The 13,145-nt window shown below is 35.3% G+C and overlaps 1 protein-coding gene across 9 annotated transcripts in view; it reads left to right on the top strand.

The window, feature by feature from the left end:
• Positions 1-13,145, top strand: part of REPS1 (RALBP1 associated Eps domain containing 1) — a 66,939-nt gene that overhangs the window by 32,562 nt on the left and 21,232 nt on the right. For 5 of the 9 annotated variants that reach the window (XM_068406560.1, XM_068406579.1, XM_068406570.1 and 2 more), the window contains exons 4-9: positions 941-1,094; positions 7,623-7,750; positions 8,218-8,380; positions 8,691-8,754; positions 9,601-9,755; positions 11,776-11,915. In XM_068406560.1, the coding sequence (XP_068262661.1) occupies positions 941-1,094; positions 7,623-7,750; positions 8,218-8,380; positions 8,691-8,754; positions 9,601-9,755; positions 11,776-11,915 (804 nt within the window). The remainder of the gene's footprint in view (positions 1-940; positions 1,095-7,622; positions 7,751-8,217; positions 8,381-8,690; positions 8,755-9,600; positions 9,756-11,775; positions 11,916-13,145) is intronic. The other 4 variants (XM_068406586.1, XM_068406595.1, XM_068406618.1 and 1 more) reach the window with 2 other exon arrangements.

Here is a 13,145-nt window from a genome sequence, read left to right on the forward strand (position 1 = left end):
TGTCTACTGCTGAAACAGACTTTGAGATTTTTAGCTTTGTTTTTACTTTTCAGGAAACTCAGAGTTCAAACTTTGCTTTTTTGTACTTGTTTTCAGAGTTTAGTTCAAATTGGGACATCTGGCAAACAGGAATTTCAAAAGATCTAGATATAGGGAGGAAATTACTCTCTACTATATAAATACTTTACTTTGTACAATATAAATGAATTTTCCTTTGTATTTTATTTAAAATGGAGTAATCTGGTAATCTGAAGGTCTCCTGAAAACTGATTCCAGGTAGAAACTGTACTTGTGATTCTCTGTTTTCCTACCTGTTCAGGGAGAATATGGTACAATATTGTACTAAAGAGAAGCCTGAGCCTTAACATCAGGGCAAAACTACCTTGTAATTTGTACAGCAGGGAAGTATATCCTAGATGGCATCATTCTTTGAAAAAATTACATCTATGTTTTTGTATATTAAAAAAAATAATGTGGCCTGTCTAGTGATTTTTTTTTTTTCCAATGTTTAATTCTGGTTTGTTTTTTAAATGGAAGTAACTGATTGTGAATCACTTGATGAAGATTAAGTATGATTAATAAATTGTACAGTAAGTAATCTTTTGAGACCTGGGTTCAAATGTAACTTTTATCACAAGTGAAAGTGAGTCTTATAATCTAGTTTCCTTTGTAGCAGAGTCATTTAACTTGGCATTGCTGTTGTCTTAAGAATGCCAAGTTAAAAATATTAGATGACGTTTTTTGAAGTGAATATGTCCAGTTCCAGTCATACTGTACCTGACTTCTCCTGTTCCTTCATTTTAATAAGTACTAAAATTTTCACTTTCTAAAATGAGACTTTAACTGAGTGATGGTTGTTCCTAGAAATAATGGTTTTAGATAGGCTTTTATGTATTTAGTTATTTAGTAAAAAACTTAAAAGGTTCCTTTGTTTTATTAGGAGTCCACATCTCCAGTTGTTTCACCACAGCAATCCCCACCAACCTCTCCACATACATGGAGGAAGCACAACCGCCATCCCAGCGGAGGGAATAATGAACGACCTCTTGCTGGACCTGGGCCTTTTTGGGCTCCATTTAGTGAAGCACAACCAGGTATAAATGTCTTCTGTTATGCTTCAGCTGTAATCCAAAGTTGTGGATTTCTTAAATAAGTATATTAAATGAGTTTAGGGCAGTTTATCTTTGTATTTTCCAGTCCTGGAAACTTTCTTGCAGATTCAAATGTTCATGTGTATGGCAGCACTGTGGAATCTGTGGTCTTGTATATGGCAGATCCATTTCTTGGTGTGGTATGGGAAATGCTTAAGAGTTTGGAGGGAGGGAAAGAGAGTATGAAAGTTTCCCGGTGGAAAGTTTTCTAATACAAAATGGACATCTTATTGAAATTGTGCAGGAACTGTCAGTGTACCCAAAAACATGGGGAGCTCAAGGGAAAGCAGCAGATAATGTATTGGTTGTTTGAATTATGTTTCTGGTAGATTAGATGAATTGTCAGAAGAACTAATTTTCAACATTTTTTTTTGCTTTCTTTCAAGTTTATGTAAACATAACTGAAGCTACTGTATCTCCAGTCTGTCGAAGTAGAACCACCTATTTCAGTAGTTTTTCATCCTTTATTGTTCTTCATTTAACATGAAGACCCTCCCTGTTGTTGTATTGCTGTGCTCCATTTTAAAAAGCTTTCCCCCTTAATATCTCATATTTCAGAAAGTTTCTGTTTTCTTTTCTGATATCTGATAGACTTAATAAATTTGGGAACAGCGGAGCGATTTTAATTCAGGTTCTGTTTTTGATGATACTGCTAAATAATATGTTGTATTTTGTAGGCTGTAGTTTGATTGAACTGTGGTTGGTTGGTTGATTTTAGTTGTAATACTCCAAAATTGATCCATTACCTTTCAGTTTATCATCATTCTGTAATTATAAGCATCCATGGAGGACCAGGGATTCTGTTGCTAGAATTGATTGGATAAGGAAATAAAACTTATTTTAGAAGTGAAATGGATTGTATGCAGATGTTGACACCAGTGTACTGAATGCTATTTGCTAGTAAGTGCCAGTCAATTTAAAAAAATAAAGATTATTAGTCTGCTCGTTGCATATATAATCACATATAAGGGTTCAGTCCAGGCATTGTGGTTTTTCAGCAGTCAACTTCTTGACTTTTTTTCTTTCATAGTTCAGTTGATTTGCTGTTCTTTCAAGCTGAAATATAAGTTTGTCTGGTAGCTGATTTCTAACTTGTGAAGTTTTTCTAACATGTGAAGTCAAGGACTCCAGGAAAGTATGCAAACTGTTCCTACTGCTGAAGAGTTTAATATTGTCCTCTTAAAAACACAGTTGTAATACCTTGTTAATATTGCGGTTTGGCAATGTTCTCCCTGTGATGTCTAATGCATAAATTTTTGAGTAGTAGTTTGAAAATATTTCTGAACTAGCTCAGTATTTGTCAATTTTATATTCTGTACTGAAACACATTGATAGTGTGTTTAAAGTAATTTGGAGATACTGTTACAGAAGGATTGTCTGTTCTGCCAATGCTAAGGATAGAGTGGATTTTCATATATTAGTTTAACAAAAATTGTCATCCTGTGGGTGAGTCTTTTGCACTGCAGATGATTAATTATTCCTTTGAATTTCAGCTGTTGTAGACAGTTCATCATTCTTTTTCCCTCTCTAGACCCTACTTTTTAAGGACAGTATTTTGTAGAAAAATGTTCTGCTGACATTTAGGTAGAACCAGATAGACTGTTGGTTACTTTTCTTAAAATCAGCGCTGCAAGCTCATCTTGATTCCAATGCAAGATGTTCTTGAGAAATCGGGTAATTTGCAAATACGTGATACTATTTCAGTAGGATTTAAGGCAGGGCTATGGCATTTCACTTGTGATCCAAGAAAAATAAGAACCCAGGTCTCTCTGCTTATATTTCACATTACATGCAACATTGTTTGAAGGTAATGGGGTTGTCAACTGAAAGCATGGAACCTCAAGTGTGGAAGCGTTTGTGATGGGTCTAATAATAAACTGCATCTTGCCTTAAACCAGAAGGACAAAAATCAAAAGATTTTTTTTTTTTCTGGAGACAGATGTGTTTCAACAGGAAGATTCTGACTTATGCATAGTAAAGACACTCCAGTGCATTGTCGTATTCCCATCATGAACAAAATTAAATAGTGCTTTCTGTATCAAATTGGGCTGTACAATAATTATTAGATAATGACTCAATTGTTGTTTTTAAAATTCTTACACCTTGTGTTGTATCAGAAGTCTTAAGCATAGCTTACAGCTGTAGTCTTCGATTTCTTGAGGGAGAAAAACTTCTCATCTCAACACAGCAAAAGAATATGGATTTTAAACATTTTTTTGCCACTGTGTTGTCCAGTAATTCAGTTAGAATAGTGTTAGTGATGCTTCATAAGTAGCTGGACTCTGAGGCACTGTCATGACTAGCTCAGTGTGCTTACACATAAGTGACCTGAAATCAGAAGCCAAGGCTTGTTACCGTCTTTCTTCAAGTCTCTTTGCAAAGAGAACCCCAAAGAGTGCATGTATAGTATTTTAATATCAGAAATTAAAAGTTCAGTGACAGACGTTGATCTCCTGTGTAGAATGAAGTTTATAGTTAGTTCAGGTCTCATCCTTAAATGTCTGAGTCACTTCTGTTAAAACCTGAGTCTCTCAAGTCTTCCAGGTGGCTTTGATTTAACAGTTTAAGGTAAAGCTGTTCAAAAATCATGTTGTTATGTCTCAGTTCTGGCTTGCATCTCTGATCTCTTTTACATTTCTCCTAGATCAGCCTTCATAGAATAATGCAGTGGATGACTGAACCCTTTGTAGGAAACAATTGTATGAGATCAGAGCCTCCTATGGTTATAAGAGGGGAAAAAAAAAAATACTTCATACTTTTACCTTTTCAGCTCATTTTGCACTACAGCTTCAGCTGCTAGAAGGATTCTGACTGTGACAAACTTCGGAGAAAGAACCCCTTCACCACTTGAAATGATAGTTGAGTGGCATGTCAGAATAGAGGCTAGAAACTTTTTTTTATTACCTTGTAGTCTGTTTGGACTGGAAGCGGAGCACAGCATTTATGTTGGTAGTATACAAATAATAATTTCAGACTAGTCAAAAAATCTGAGGTTTTCTGTTCAGTCATAGGACCTCTGTTAGCTTTCCTTGGCATTACATCAAAGTTCTGTTTTGATGTCTGAATATGTATGAGAACTTGCCATTCTAAGCCACACTTCTTTCTTTTCCTTGCTGGGAGAGATTTTGCTGCAGTTCATGAAATCAAGAACCAGAAAACTTCATGGGCAGAAGTGGAACATGTCTACTGTGCTAACAGTTCACTTGCGTCTTCAGAGTCCTAAGATATTTACTGTGTTTGCAGGGGACTGAATAGTCCTTTGTCTCCTAGTTACTGCTTCAATAACTTGATAATTGGTGTTGTTACAAGTTAAGCATTATTCGTACCTGGACGTGATTATTCAGGGAGGGAAGAGCTCTACAGCATTTTATCTTATTGCCAAAATTGTACTGACCTTCTGGTTTTGTTTCATCATAAATTGGTGGTAAGGGGAGCTCTTGCTAGTTTACAAAGTTAGTTGAAAATTTAGTTCTCTGCAAGTAAACCCACATCTGTATAGTTACTGAGAAGTAAAAGCTACTTAGATGTTATCTAGATAGCCCATTTCTTACACTTACATTTGTAGCTTAAAATGAGGGGGCAGCTTTTCTCCCAAAGGAAATAAGATCATTTTCCACAAGTTATCAATGTGTTGGTAAGATATTGAAGCTAGAGGAGAAGGATATAGAGCAGCCACAGGAATTCAAGTTCTTCATACTAAACATAGCGCATTAGACTTCAACTAGTTCAAATCTGACAATTGATCTTAGGCCTATTCTCTGTTCAAAGTGCTATTAATGATGTTCTCGCTGATGAAAATGCAGAGACCACTGAAGGTTGTTTCTTCATTGGGTTACAAATGTAAAAAAAATACACTGATTGTTTTGAGTCTTCTCTGTGACCCTGTTTTCTTCCACCTTTCCTTCTACCTCATTGTTCCCAGTCTGGTTTCGTAGTTTGAGGAGAAAGTGAGGGGTGACTATCTCTAATTCAAGTGTCAAATAGATGTAGTTTTAATGATTGAGAATTGAGTTATTGGCTGGTGGCAATCCATGAGTATGTGTGTAGATCCAAGCATCCACAGTTACTAATAAAGTAATCTTTCTCCATCTCTAGCCTTCCCATTCTGTGTCCTAAAATGTTGCATCGCAGAGTGAATAACAGGAACAGTAAAGCAGGAGTATTCTTGTTGGGGTGATTTGAACAGGGGAGAAAGGAAACAGTTCTTGTAATATTTGTGAAGTACTTGGAACGTATGACAATTTGGTGCTACTGGTAACTCCATCGCTGTCAAAGTACTGCTTTGGGAAGAGGTACTGTGCTAAGTTGGGGGGGGGGTACACATTGAACTGTGCTTAGGCAAGCTGTTGGGAGAAGTAAAGGCAGAGTAAACATATATAAGGTTAGTGGTAATAGTGTCAGTGTCTGAGGGGCAGAGAAGGGGAGAGCCATTGTTTCAACAGTAAAATTTGAGTGTCAGCTATCCATAGGAGAGACGGAAAGGACTTGTCTGAATCTTACTGTCTGTTAGCCCTGTGCTGAGAGAGACCAGGTGGAGAGAGACTGAGCTTTTCTGCACGTTTGTTTCTAGTGTTCTAGAGTTAGGCCAGCTACTGAAGAAGAACCCCAAGGCAAAAAGCGTTGTCAAACTCATTGCCTTTATTCTCAGCGATTTTGGATAAAGTCACTAGAAGCTCCAGGCCACATTGGGAGCTTCCAGAAGTGGAGGACAAGTTTGTGAACAAAAGGAGTAGTTAATAGTGGCTTTTTATCCTAGTAAAGCTAACTTAAACAAACAAACAAACAAAATCAACCCTTGGTGTTATTCTCATATTTTGATGAAATTCAGAAATAGCGTAACCTCTCAATTTTGTATATTTGACTTATCTACTCCTTGAAAAATCTTTCTCCCTCTGGAAATCTCAATTTTTACCCTATGTAATGCAAGATTAAACGTGCACAATTATAGCTATTCTATGTAAGAGAAGAGCAAAGATAAACCAGTTCTAAGCATTTCTCTCTTTACTTTCACCTAGGAAAAAGGTGACTTATGGAATGAAAGAGTCATTGCATACTGCCAGATATTAAATAGCCATTTTGTATACTATCAATGTTACTGTCACTTTAGATGTTAGCCCTCAGTGTGCCTGACTGATTCTTAGATTTCCTTCACTCTGTTTACTGCAGATGGTGTACTAGTAGTGTCATCAGTCTCCAAGAACCTGAAATTGTTGATATTTGTCTGCTTCGTAAATAATTATCTATGTATAAATGGAGTTCTCATAGCAATATTTTTTAGTCAGCATCTTGACAATAAATTCTTGGGGTTTATTGCTTCAGTTTAGATCTTGGTGGCAGGATTAAAATTATGACATTAATGTCATATTTCTAGTTTGTGGGTTGTGTGGAGAGCTTACAGAAACACACAAGAAGTCGACCTGCCTTTTAAAAAGAAATCTGCTTCTACATATGAGGCAGAAGTTCCTATTTAAGTATGACTTTATTTAACATATTTCAAGAGAAAGCATTTAGTTGTGCAAGAAGAGTAGATTAAAGTAATCAGTTTCACAACTGCTGTTTAGACTTAAGGAGTTCAGCGTTTCGTTTAGGAGTCAAGGAGTAGATTGGGATTCTTCTAGACTCATTCTAGATGGGTTGTTTTCCCTCTGATCAGAGTTCCTTAAATTTTGAATTTGCAACTGCAATTTAAGAGAATTTTGAGGGGTTTGTACATAGAGCAGTGGGTGGCCAAATCTGTCTATAGTTCATTGTTATTTTAATATTATGACCTTGAACATCAGCAGTACTTCAGAAGTAGATTATAACAAGGCACTGGGTGAATCTTGATTATTGTGATTGTGTTCCAGATAGTTAATACATAGCAGATGTCAGCACTCTGTATGGATGCCTTCTATTATTCTTGGACTGTTTTTAAGCAACTGAGTTAAGTTAGTCTAGAAACAATTTAGGGAAAAAAATTATCTGTGCCAAAAAGCCTGATTCTCAAGAGGAATTTTCAAGTCTTTGTTCTTTGAATGCCAAACTAAAATCTGAAAAAGAAAAAAATTAATTATAATAAATTTGCATGCTAATATCATATGCCTCTTTTAAATAGATGTTTGTCCATACAAGTGTTGCTGATTTCAATTAAGTGAAAATGTGGAGTATTAACTCATTCAAAACCCATTAAATGGGTAAAACACAATTTACATTTTACACATGTTGCAATAAGCTTGTTCCTCACTTCTGTCTTTTTAGTACAGATTTAAGCTGACCTAATGTGAAAATCTACAGGAGTGAGTTGTCAGGAGGTGAACTTTGTCACCTTGGTGCAATTTGATTTTTATTTTCTTCACCGTTCTATGAGCGTGTATCTCCCTCATAGGAGCATGTGTTTCAGGATTTTTTTTTTTTGACTGCTTTCAATATCCATAGTTTTTACTCATTTTTTAAGGTTGTCTTTTGAAAAGGAAATGTTTCTTCTACTTTCAGGCTCATCTAATTCTAGTGATCCCATATGGTCTGGCCATTCACCACCACCCCAGCAAGAAAATTGGGTCAGTTTTGCAGATACCCCACCAACCAGTGCTCTTTTAGCCATGCATCCTGCTTCTGTCCAGGTGTGACTTTATTGGTATTTGATTTGCTTCATTCAGATTAATGTTGCAATCTTTTTTTTTTTACAGTTTTCATTGCAGATGTTTACTGTGTATCTGTGCTGTAGTCTCTTCAGTGCTATTTATCCATAAGACACTTGTTTCATTGAGTTGACTTCATTTTGAATGATTAACTAAAAGCTACTAATTTAAAAATGTCAACAAGTATGACTTTAGAACATCTGTGTTTAGCTTTTTTTTTCATATATGTCATACTTTTTTTTTTCTGCTTGCGTACCTGCAGTCATTCCTATCCATAAGTGTGCAAAAAGTACCCTGTCATTATCATGCAGATACAATCTGCTGATAGTTTCCTGCAGTTTTTAAACTACTGCGAGATTTAACTGTGCTTTATTTTTTGAAGGCAAGAAGTTTAGAATTCATAGAAGCATTTTAGGTAGATAATACTGAGGAAAAATATTTCATTTCAGGACCAGACAACAGTTCGAACTGTAGCATCAGCTACAACAACAAATGAAATTCGTAGGCAATCAAGTAGTTACGATGACCCCTGGAAAATAACTGATGAACAAAGGCAGTATTATGTTAATCAGTTTAAAACCATTCAACCTGATCTAAATGGATTTATACCAGGTAAGTTACTCTTTAAAAAAATATAATTGTGGGTGCAGCAGTTCTGTTACAAAGACTTTGTTGTTTACTTAGGTTTGCATACCATTTTGAAGAAAGTTCTGCATTTTACTGATAGTGTTCTAGTAAAGTCCAGTGTAATTCAAGAAAGGACTTGAAACTGATTTGCCTTTTTCCTTCATTTAACTCTAGTAGTTAGTGCCATTTTTCCCCTAACCTGTGCTAAATAGCTCATCTCCTTTACTGTAACTCTAAGTCTTCTAGTAATTTAACTTGCTTTAAATATTAAAAATGGTTGTTGTAATTTTTTCAGGATCTGCAGCTAAAGAATTTTTCACTAAGTCAAAACTACCTATTCTTGAACTTTCTCATATTTGGTAAGTGTGATGTGTCTTTATTTGGGATAATTACTTAGAGAGATGACAGTCATCTAATAATTGCTTACTAGAATGTGTTAAGTGGAATTTCACTAGTACTCTAGTATGTTCAGTCTTACTCACATTTATGCCAGTATTATTTTAGTGGGCTTTAATGGGTCTATTTACAAGGCACTATCTACAAGGCATTTTGAACTTTTGAAGAAATTTCAAACACTTCAGCATAAGAACTAGTTTATTTGAGGTTTTTATTAAAGATACATTTAAATTTTAATAATTCCTTATCTATATTTATTTATTCAGGTCTGAGTTTAAATGAAATGTACAGATGCAAGTACTTTTAAATGCTCTTAGTGGGACTTGATGACAAATTTAGCTTTGACTTGGTACAAAGTTTATATTTCATTGTATTCTAGAATTCGTACTGCATCATAGCAGGCTAGAATTAAATGGCTTATTTTTGCAGATTTGATCTTTTTTTCAGCATAATGATTTCTATTTCCAGTATTTTCCTATTTAAATCACATTGCCTCCGCACTGTTGGTTCTTTAGTATACTTTGCCAGAAATCTGAGACCGATAATATTGTATAGTACTGTCTTAAATGAGTTAAAAAACTGGAGAGATAATAGTGGGTTTAAACGACCTTTATGCTCTAAGAAATGTTATTAATGAAGTCATCTTCTTTGAAGAATAAAGTATGTAGCGCTAATATGAAGTGTTTAATAGGGTAAAATGAACTATGAACTGCGTTCTTTGATCTTCCAAGTAGCAGAACAGAAGTATGTCTTTTGGAAATAAAATAACCTTAAGAAATGTTATTTATACTAAGTTTTTTCCTTTTTAGGGAACTGTCAGATTTTGATAAAGATGGTGCACTGACACTGGACGAGTTCTGTGCTGCATTTCATCTGGTAGTTGCTAGGAAGAATGGGTATGATTTGCCAGAAAAGTTACCAGAAAGTTTAATGCCCAAACTGATTGATTTGGAAGACTCAACAGGTAAGACATACTTCAACATAAATTTCGCTATTTTCAAATTATGGTATAATTAAGGTTACATATATCAGCAGATATTTACACGTTTGTTAGAGCATAACGCGTTAGCGTGAAGTAAAGCAATGTGCAATTCTTAGGAATCTTAATCATTACTCAGAGCTAATCTGAGCACATACCTATTTCTGTACAGGGAGATGTTATTTAGGAACAGTACACATATTGACTATTACATTTGGAAATACTGCCCCTGTCCTTTAAATGTTAAGGAAAACAAGAGTGTCATAGTATGGTTTTTATTCACTATCAGCTATTGTATTCCAAATTCCCAATCCAGCTATACTTCAAACTTGCTTTCAAATTAATATTTTGAATATTCTCATTTCTGAAAACACAGAATGAGTTTCTGAGTCTGGAAGGTTATTCTGCTGGGCACAGTTTTGGGAACACTCAGTCTCAACCTGATGCCTGTCTATTTACAGGAAGTTTACAAGACCTCTGAAATTATGATGAGTTACTGGTTTCTGTGTGTGGCTTTTTTCATGTCAGTAGTGCCTCAGCCTCCCCTGACTTTGAGATGGGACAATTAATATCTTTCTGGACTTCAGTGTTTTTGCTGTTCTTGTTAGGCTGTGCCTCTTGCTGTCCTCAGCAGCACTTTGGAGACAATAATGGATTGCTGTTGGTTTTCAAAGGTGCAGTTGGTCACCACTGACTATTCCAAGTGTTTCCAGTTCAAACTTTTTGTTGGTGCCAGTTTTACACCATCACACACACATGCCTCCATTCCTGCAAGCCACACAGCTCAATTTGACGCTGGATTTGTTACGAGTTTCTTCTGAATGGAAGACAGCAGAGAGAATATTGAGCTGCCATGGCAAAAGAGGAGGCTGCAGAGTTCAGCTCCTCGGGAGCCTGAAACCAGTCCTTTTTTAAAGTTTAATCAATTTTTGCTACAATGTATCACACATTCTTGTGGCAGTCATCTTCAATCACATCTCTATCAGGCAGTCCTTTTAAATGCTAATTTAATTAAGCCATCCTTCCTCTTGTGCATCATTTTGTCTTGTTCGGAGTTTTAATTCTTTGGACTACAAACATCTTGTTAATATGTGTAGCTACTTGTCAGTCACTTTCAACTGTTCCTGTTATTTACATTATACATTAGTAATCTGAACTTCAGTTTTTTGAGGCTTTCAAGGCATTGCTGTACCTGGTATTGTGGTATCTAGCAAAGTAGAAGACACTATAAGCAGGATTTTACTGTATTATGCAGAATGCTTAATCTCGTATTCAGATTTACTGTACCCAATTCTCTCATAGTTTGAACAGAACAAAAATAAGTATGCAGCATCATCAAAATTTGTACAACTCTGAAAGAAGGAATGTTTCTGCAAGGGACTGTACTTGCTGAAAGCTCAGGGAAAACTGAATTAACAGTAACAATGTACAGTTGCAATGTGACAGCTGCTAGACTTGTTCAGTTTGCAAAATGTAATGAATGGAAACACCATTGTTTTAGTAAGGAGCCTTAAAACTTAGATTATTCCCCAAAGAATATTTTGAGGGAATGGTTTTAATCTCTTCATAGTTTGGGTTTGTGTTTGCATTGATATACTGGTTTTGCTTTAACCTTTCCTATAAGGAAGTATTGTATTCTGTAAGATAAACTTCTCAGTGCTGGATTTGATGTAATAAATATTAGTGTGAAGTTATTTTCTCATAATGTAAGAGAGAATTATATTTATTTCTACATGTAATCAAAATCTAAAAATGCTATTTAAAACCAAAAGTACTGGGAGATAGTAAGGTACAGAGTAATCTTCAAAGTCCATTTTTTAGAAAGTTCCTCAAAATAAGAGTTGCACCCAATAAATAGTATATTTGACTTGAATGAGTGTTTTTTTGTCTGCTGATAAGTATTTACTTGGAAAAGCTGAAATCAAAGGGTGCTTTGCACTTTCCATGAGATATAAGCAGCTCTTCTGAGAATAAACTGAATGCATTTCATGGTCTTGGTTTATAGTGATTCCTGTCATTTCAGAAGTTGGGGAACAGACTGGCGAGGTAGGTTACTCTGGCTCTCCAGCAGAAGCACCTCCAAGCAAGTCTCCATCAATGCCATCCCTAAACCAGACCTGGCCGGAATTGAATCAGGGCAGTGAGGTTAGCACTTTTATTTGACTTATTTCATTGCCATTGCAATAACTAAATTGTGTATGCCTCCATAATTCATCATAAGTGGATTGCTGATCACACATTGTGAAAAAGTTCAGCAGGACAGTAGACCCAGGAAGGTTCTATGCATGTTAAATTGTAAAAAAGATAATGCTTTCCTTCTGATTTTTCTCTCTCATTGTGAGGTGAGCTACTGTTTAAAATGTTGTCATTAATGGTAATTAAGCTTTACATTAATCACAAAATCAACTCATTTATTAGAGAAGTTGGATTCATTCTTGATTTTTTTTTTTTTTAGGGTGGGTTTTTGGTTGGGGTTTTTTTGTTACTTCTGAAGGGCTTTTATAACCAACACTTTTGCAGAACTTCAAAATAAATTTCTGACAGATCTGGATATTATTTCTGGAGATTATTTTACCCTGAAATATAAAGTGTCTCACCAGTAATGTAGAGAAGTCGTAGCTTGTTTCAGAAGAAAAGACTCAAAGTTGAATCTGAAGCCAGCTGCTGGCTAAATTAATTTAAATTTTAAATTTTTGCTGTTATGTGCTGCTGCTTTATCATCCTTTACCATACATATTTGCTATATAAGCAGTCTTATATAGTAAAGCTATATTTTGTCAGAATTTGAAACTGAAGTTACCAAACAGTTTGGGTTTTTTTTTCCCCACAAATGTCCATTGTTTAAAAAGCCTGTAAGGGATTGATTCCTAGAGATTTTCTTGTTGCTCTGTTTTAGTATTTTTGCCTTTGTGACTTAGAATAAACCAATGTTTTATCCTAAGAGCTACTTCAGAGGCTCAAATGAGTTCCTGACTGCAACCATAATACAAAGATGATGTAGGCTTATATTTCATTATAAGGGGGGAGGGGGAAGGGGAAAAGTATTGAAATTATTTATGGAAAACTCTTTTACTTTAATAATCTGAGACTTTCAAGAAGAATATAAAACTTATTTTAACATCTAAGACAGTCCTATCAGTAGCTGAGTATTATCTTACCTGCTTCTCTTATTGAAAGAGCTTTTTGTGGCTTTCTTCTTTCTTCATTAAATTTCAAGTGAATAGAAGATTGATAGTAGAAGATTTAGACTAACCAAAGGAGAGTCCATATGATACAGAAAATAAGCAAATTTTTAGGACTGAAGTTAGGAGCAGGGGAAACTTTCTTCATCTCTCAGGAGGAAGGGCTTTGTAAAGTCTGCTGTTCCTTTCAAGG

The sequence above is a fragment of the Nyctibius grandis genome, chromosome 1, assembly GCF_013368605.1.
Source record: "Nyctibius grandis isolate bNycGra1 chromosome 1, bNycGra1.pri, whole genome shotgun sequence".
In the NCBI taxonomy this organism is placed as follows: domain Eukaryota; kingdom Metazoa; phylum Chordata; class Aves; order Nyctibiiformes; family Nyctibiidae; genus Nyctibius; species Nyctibius grandis.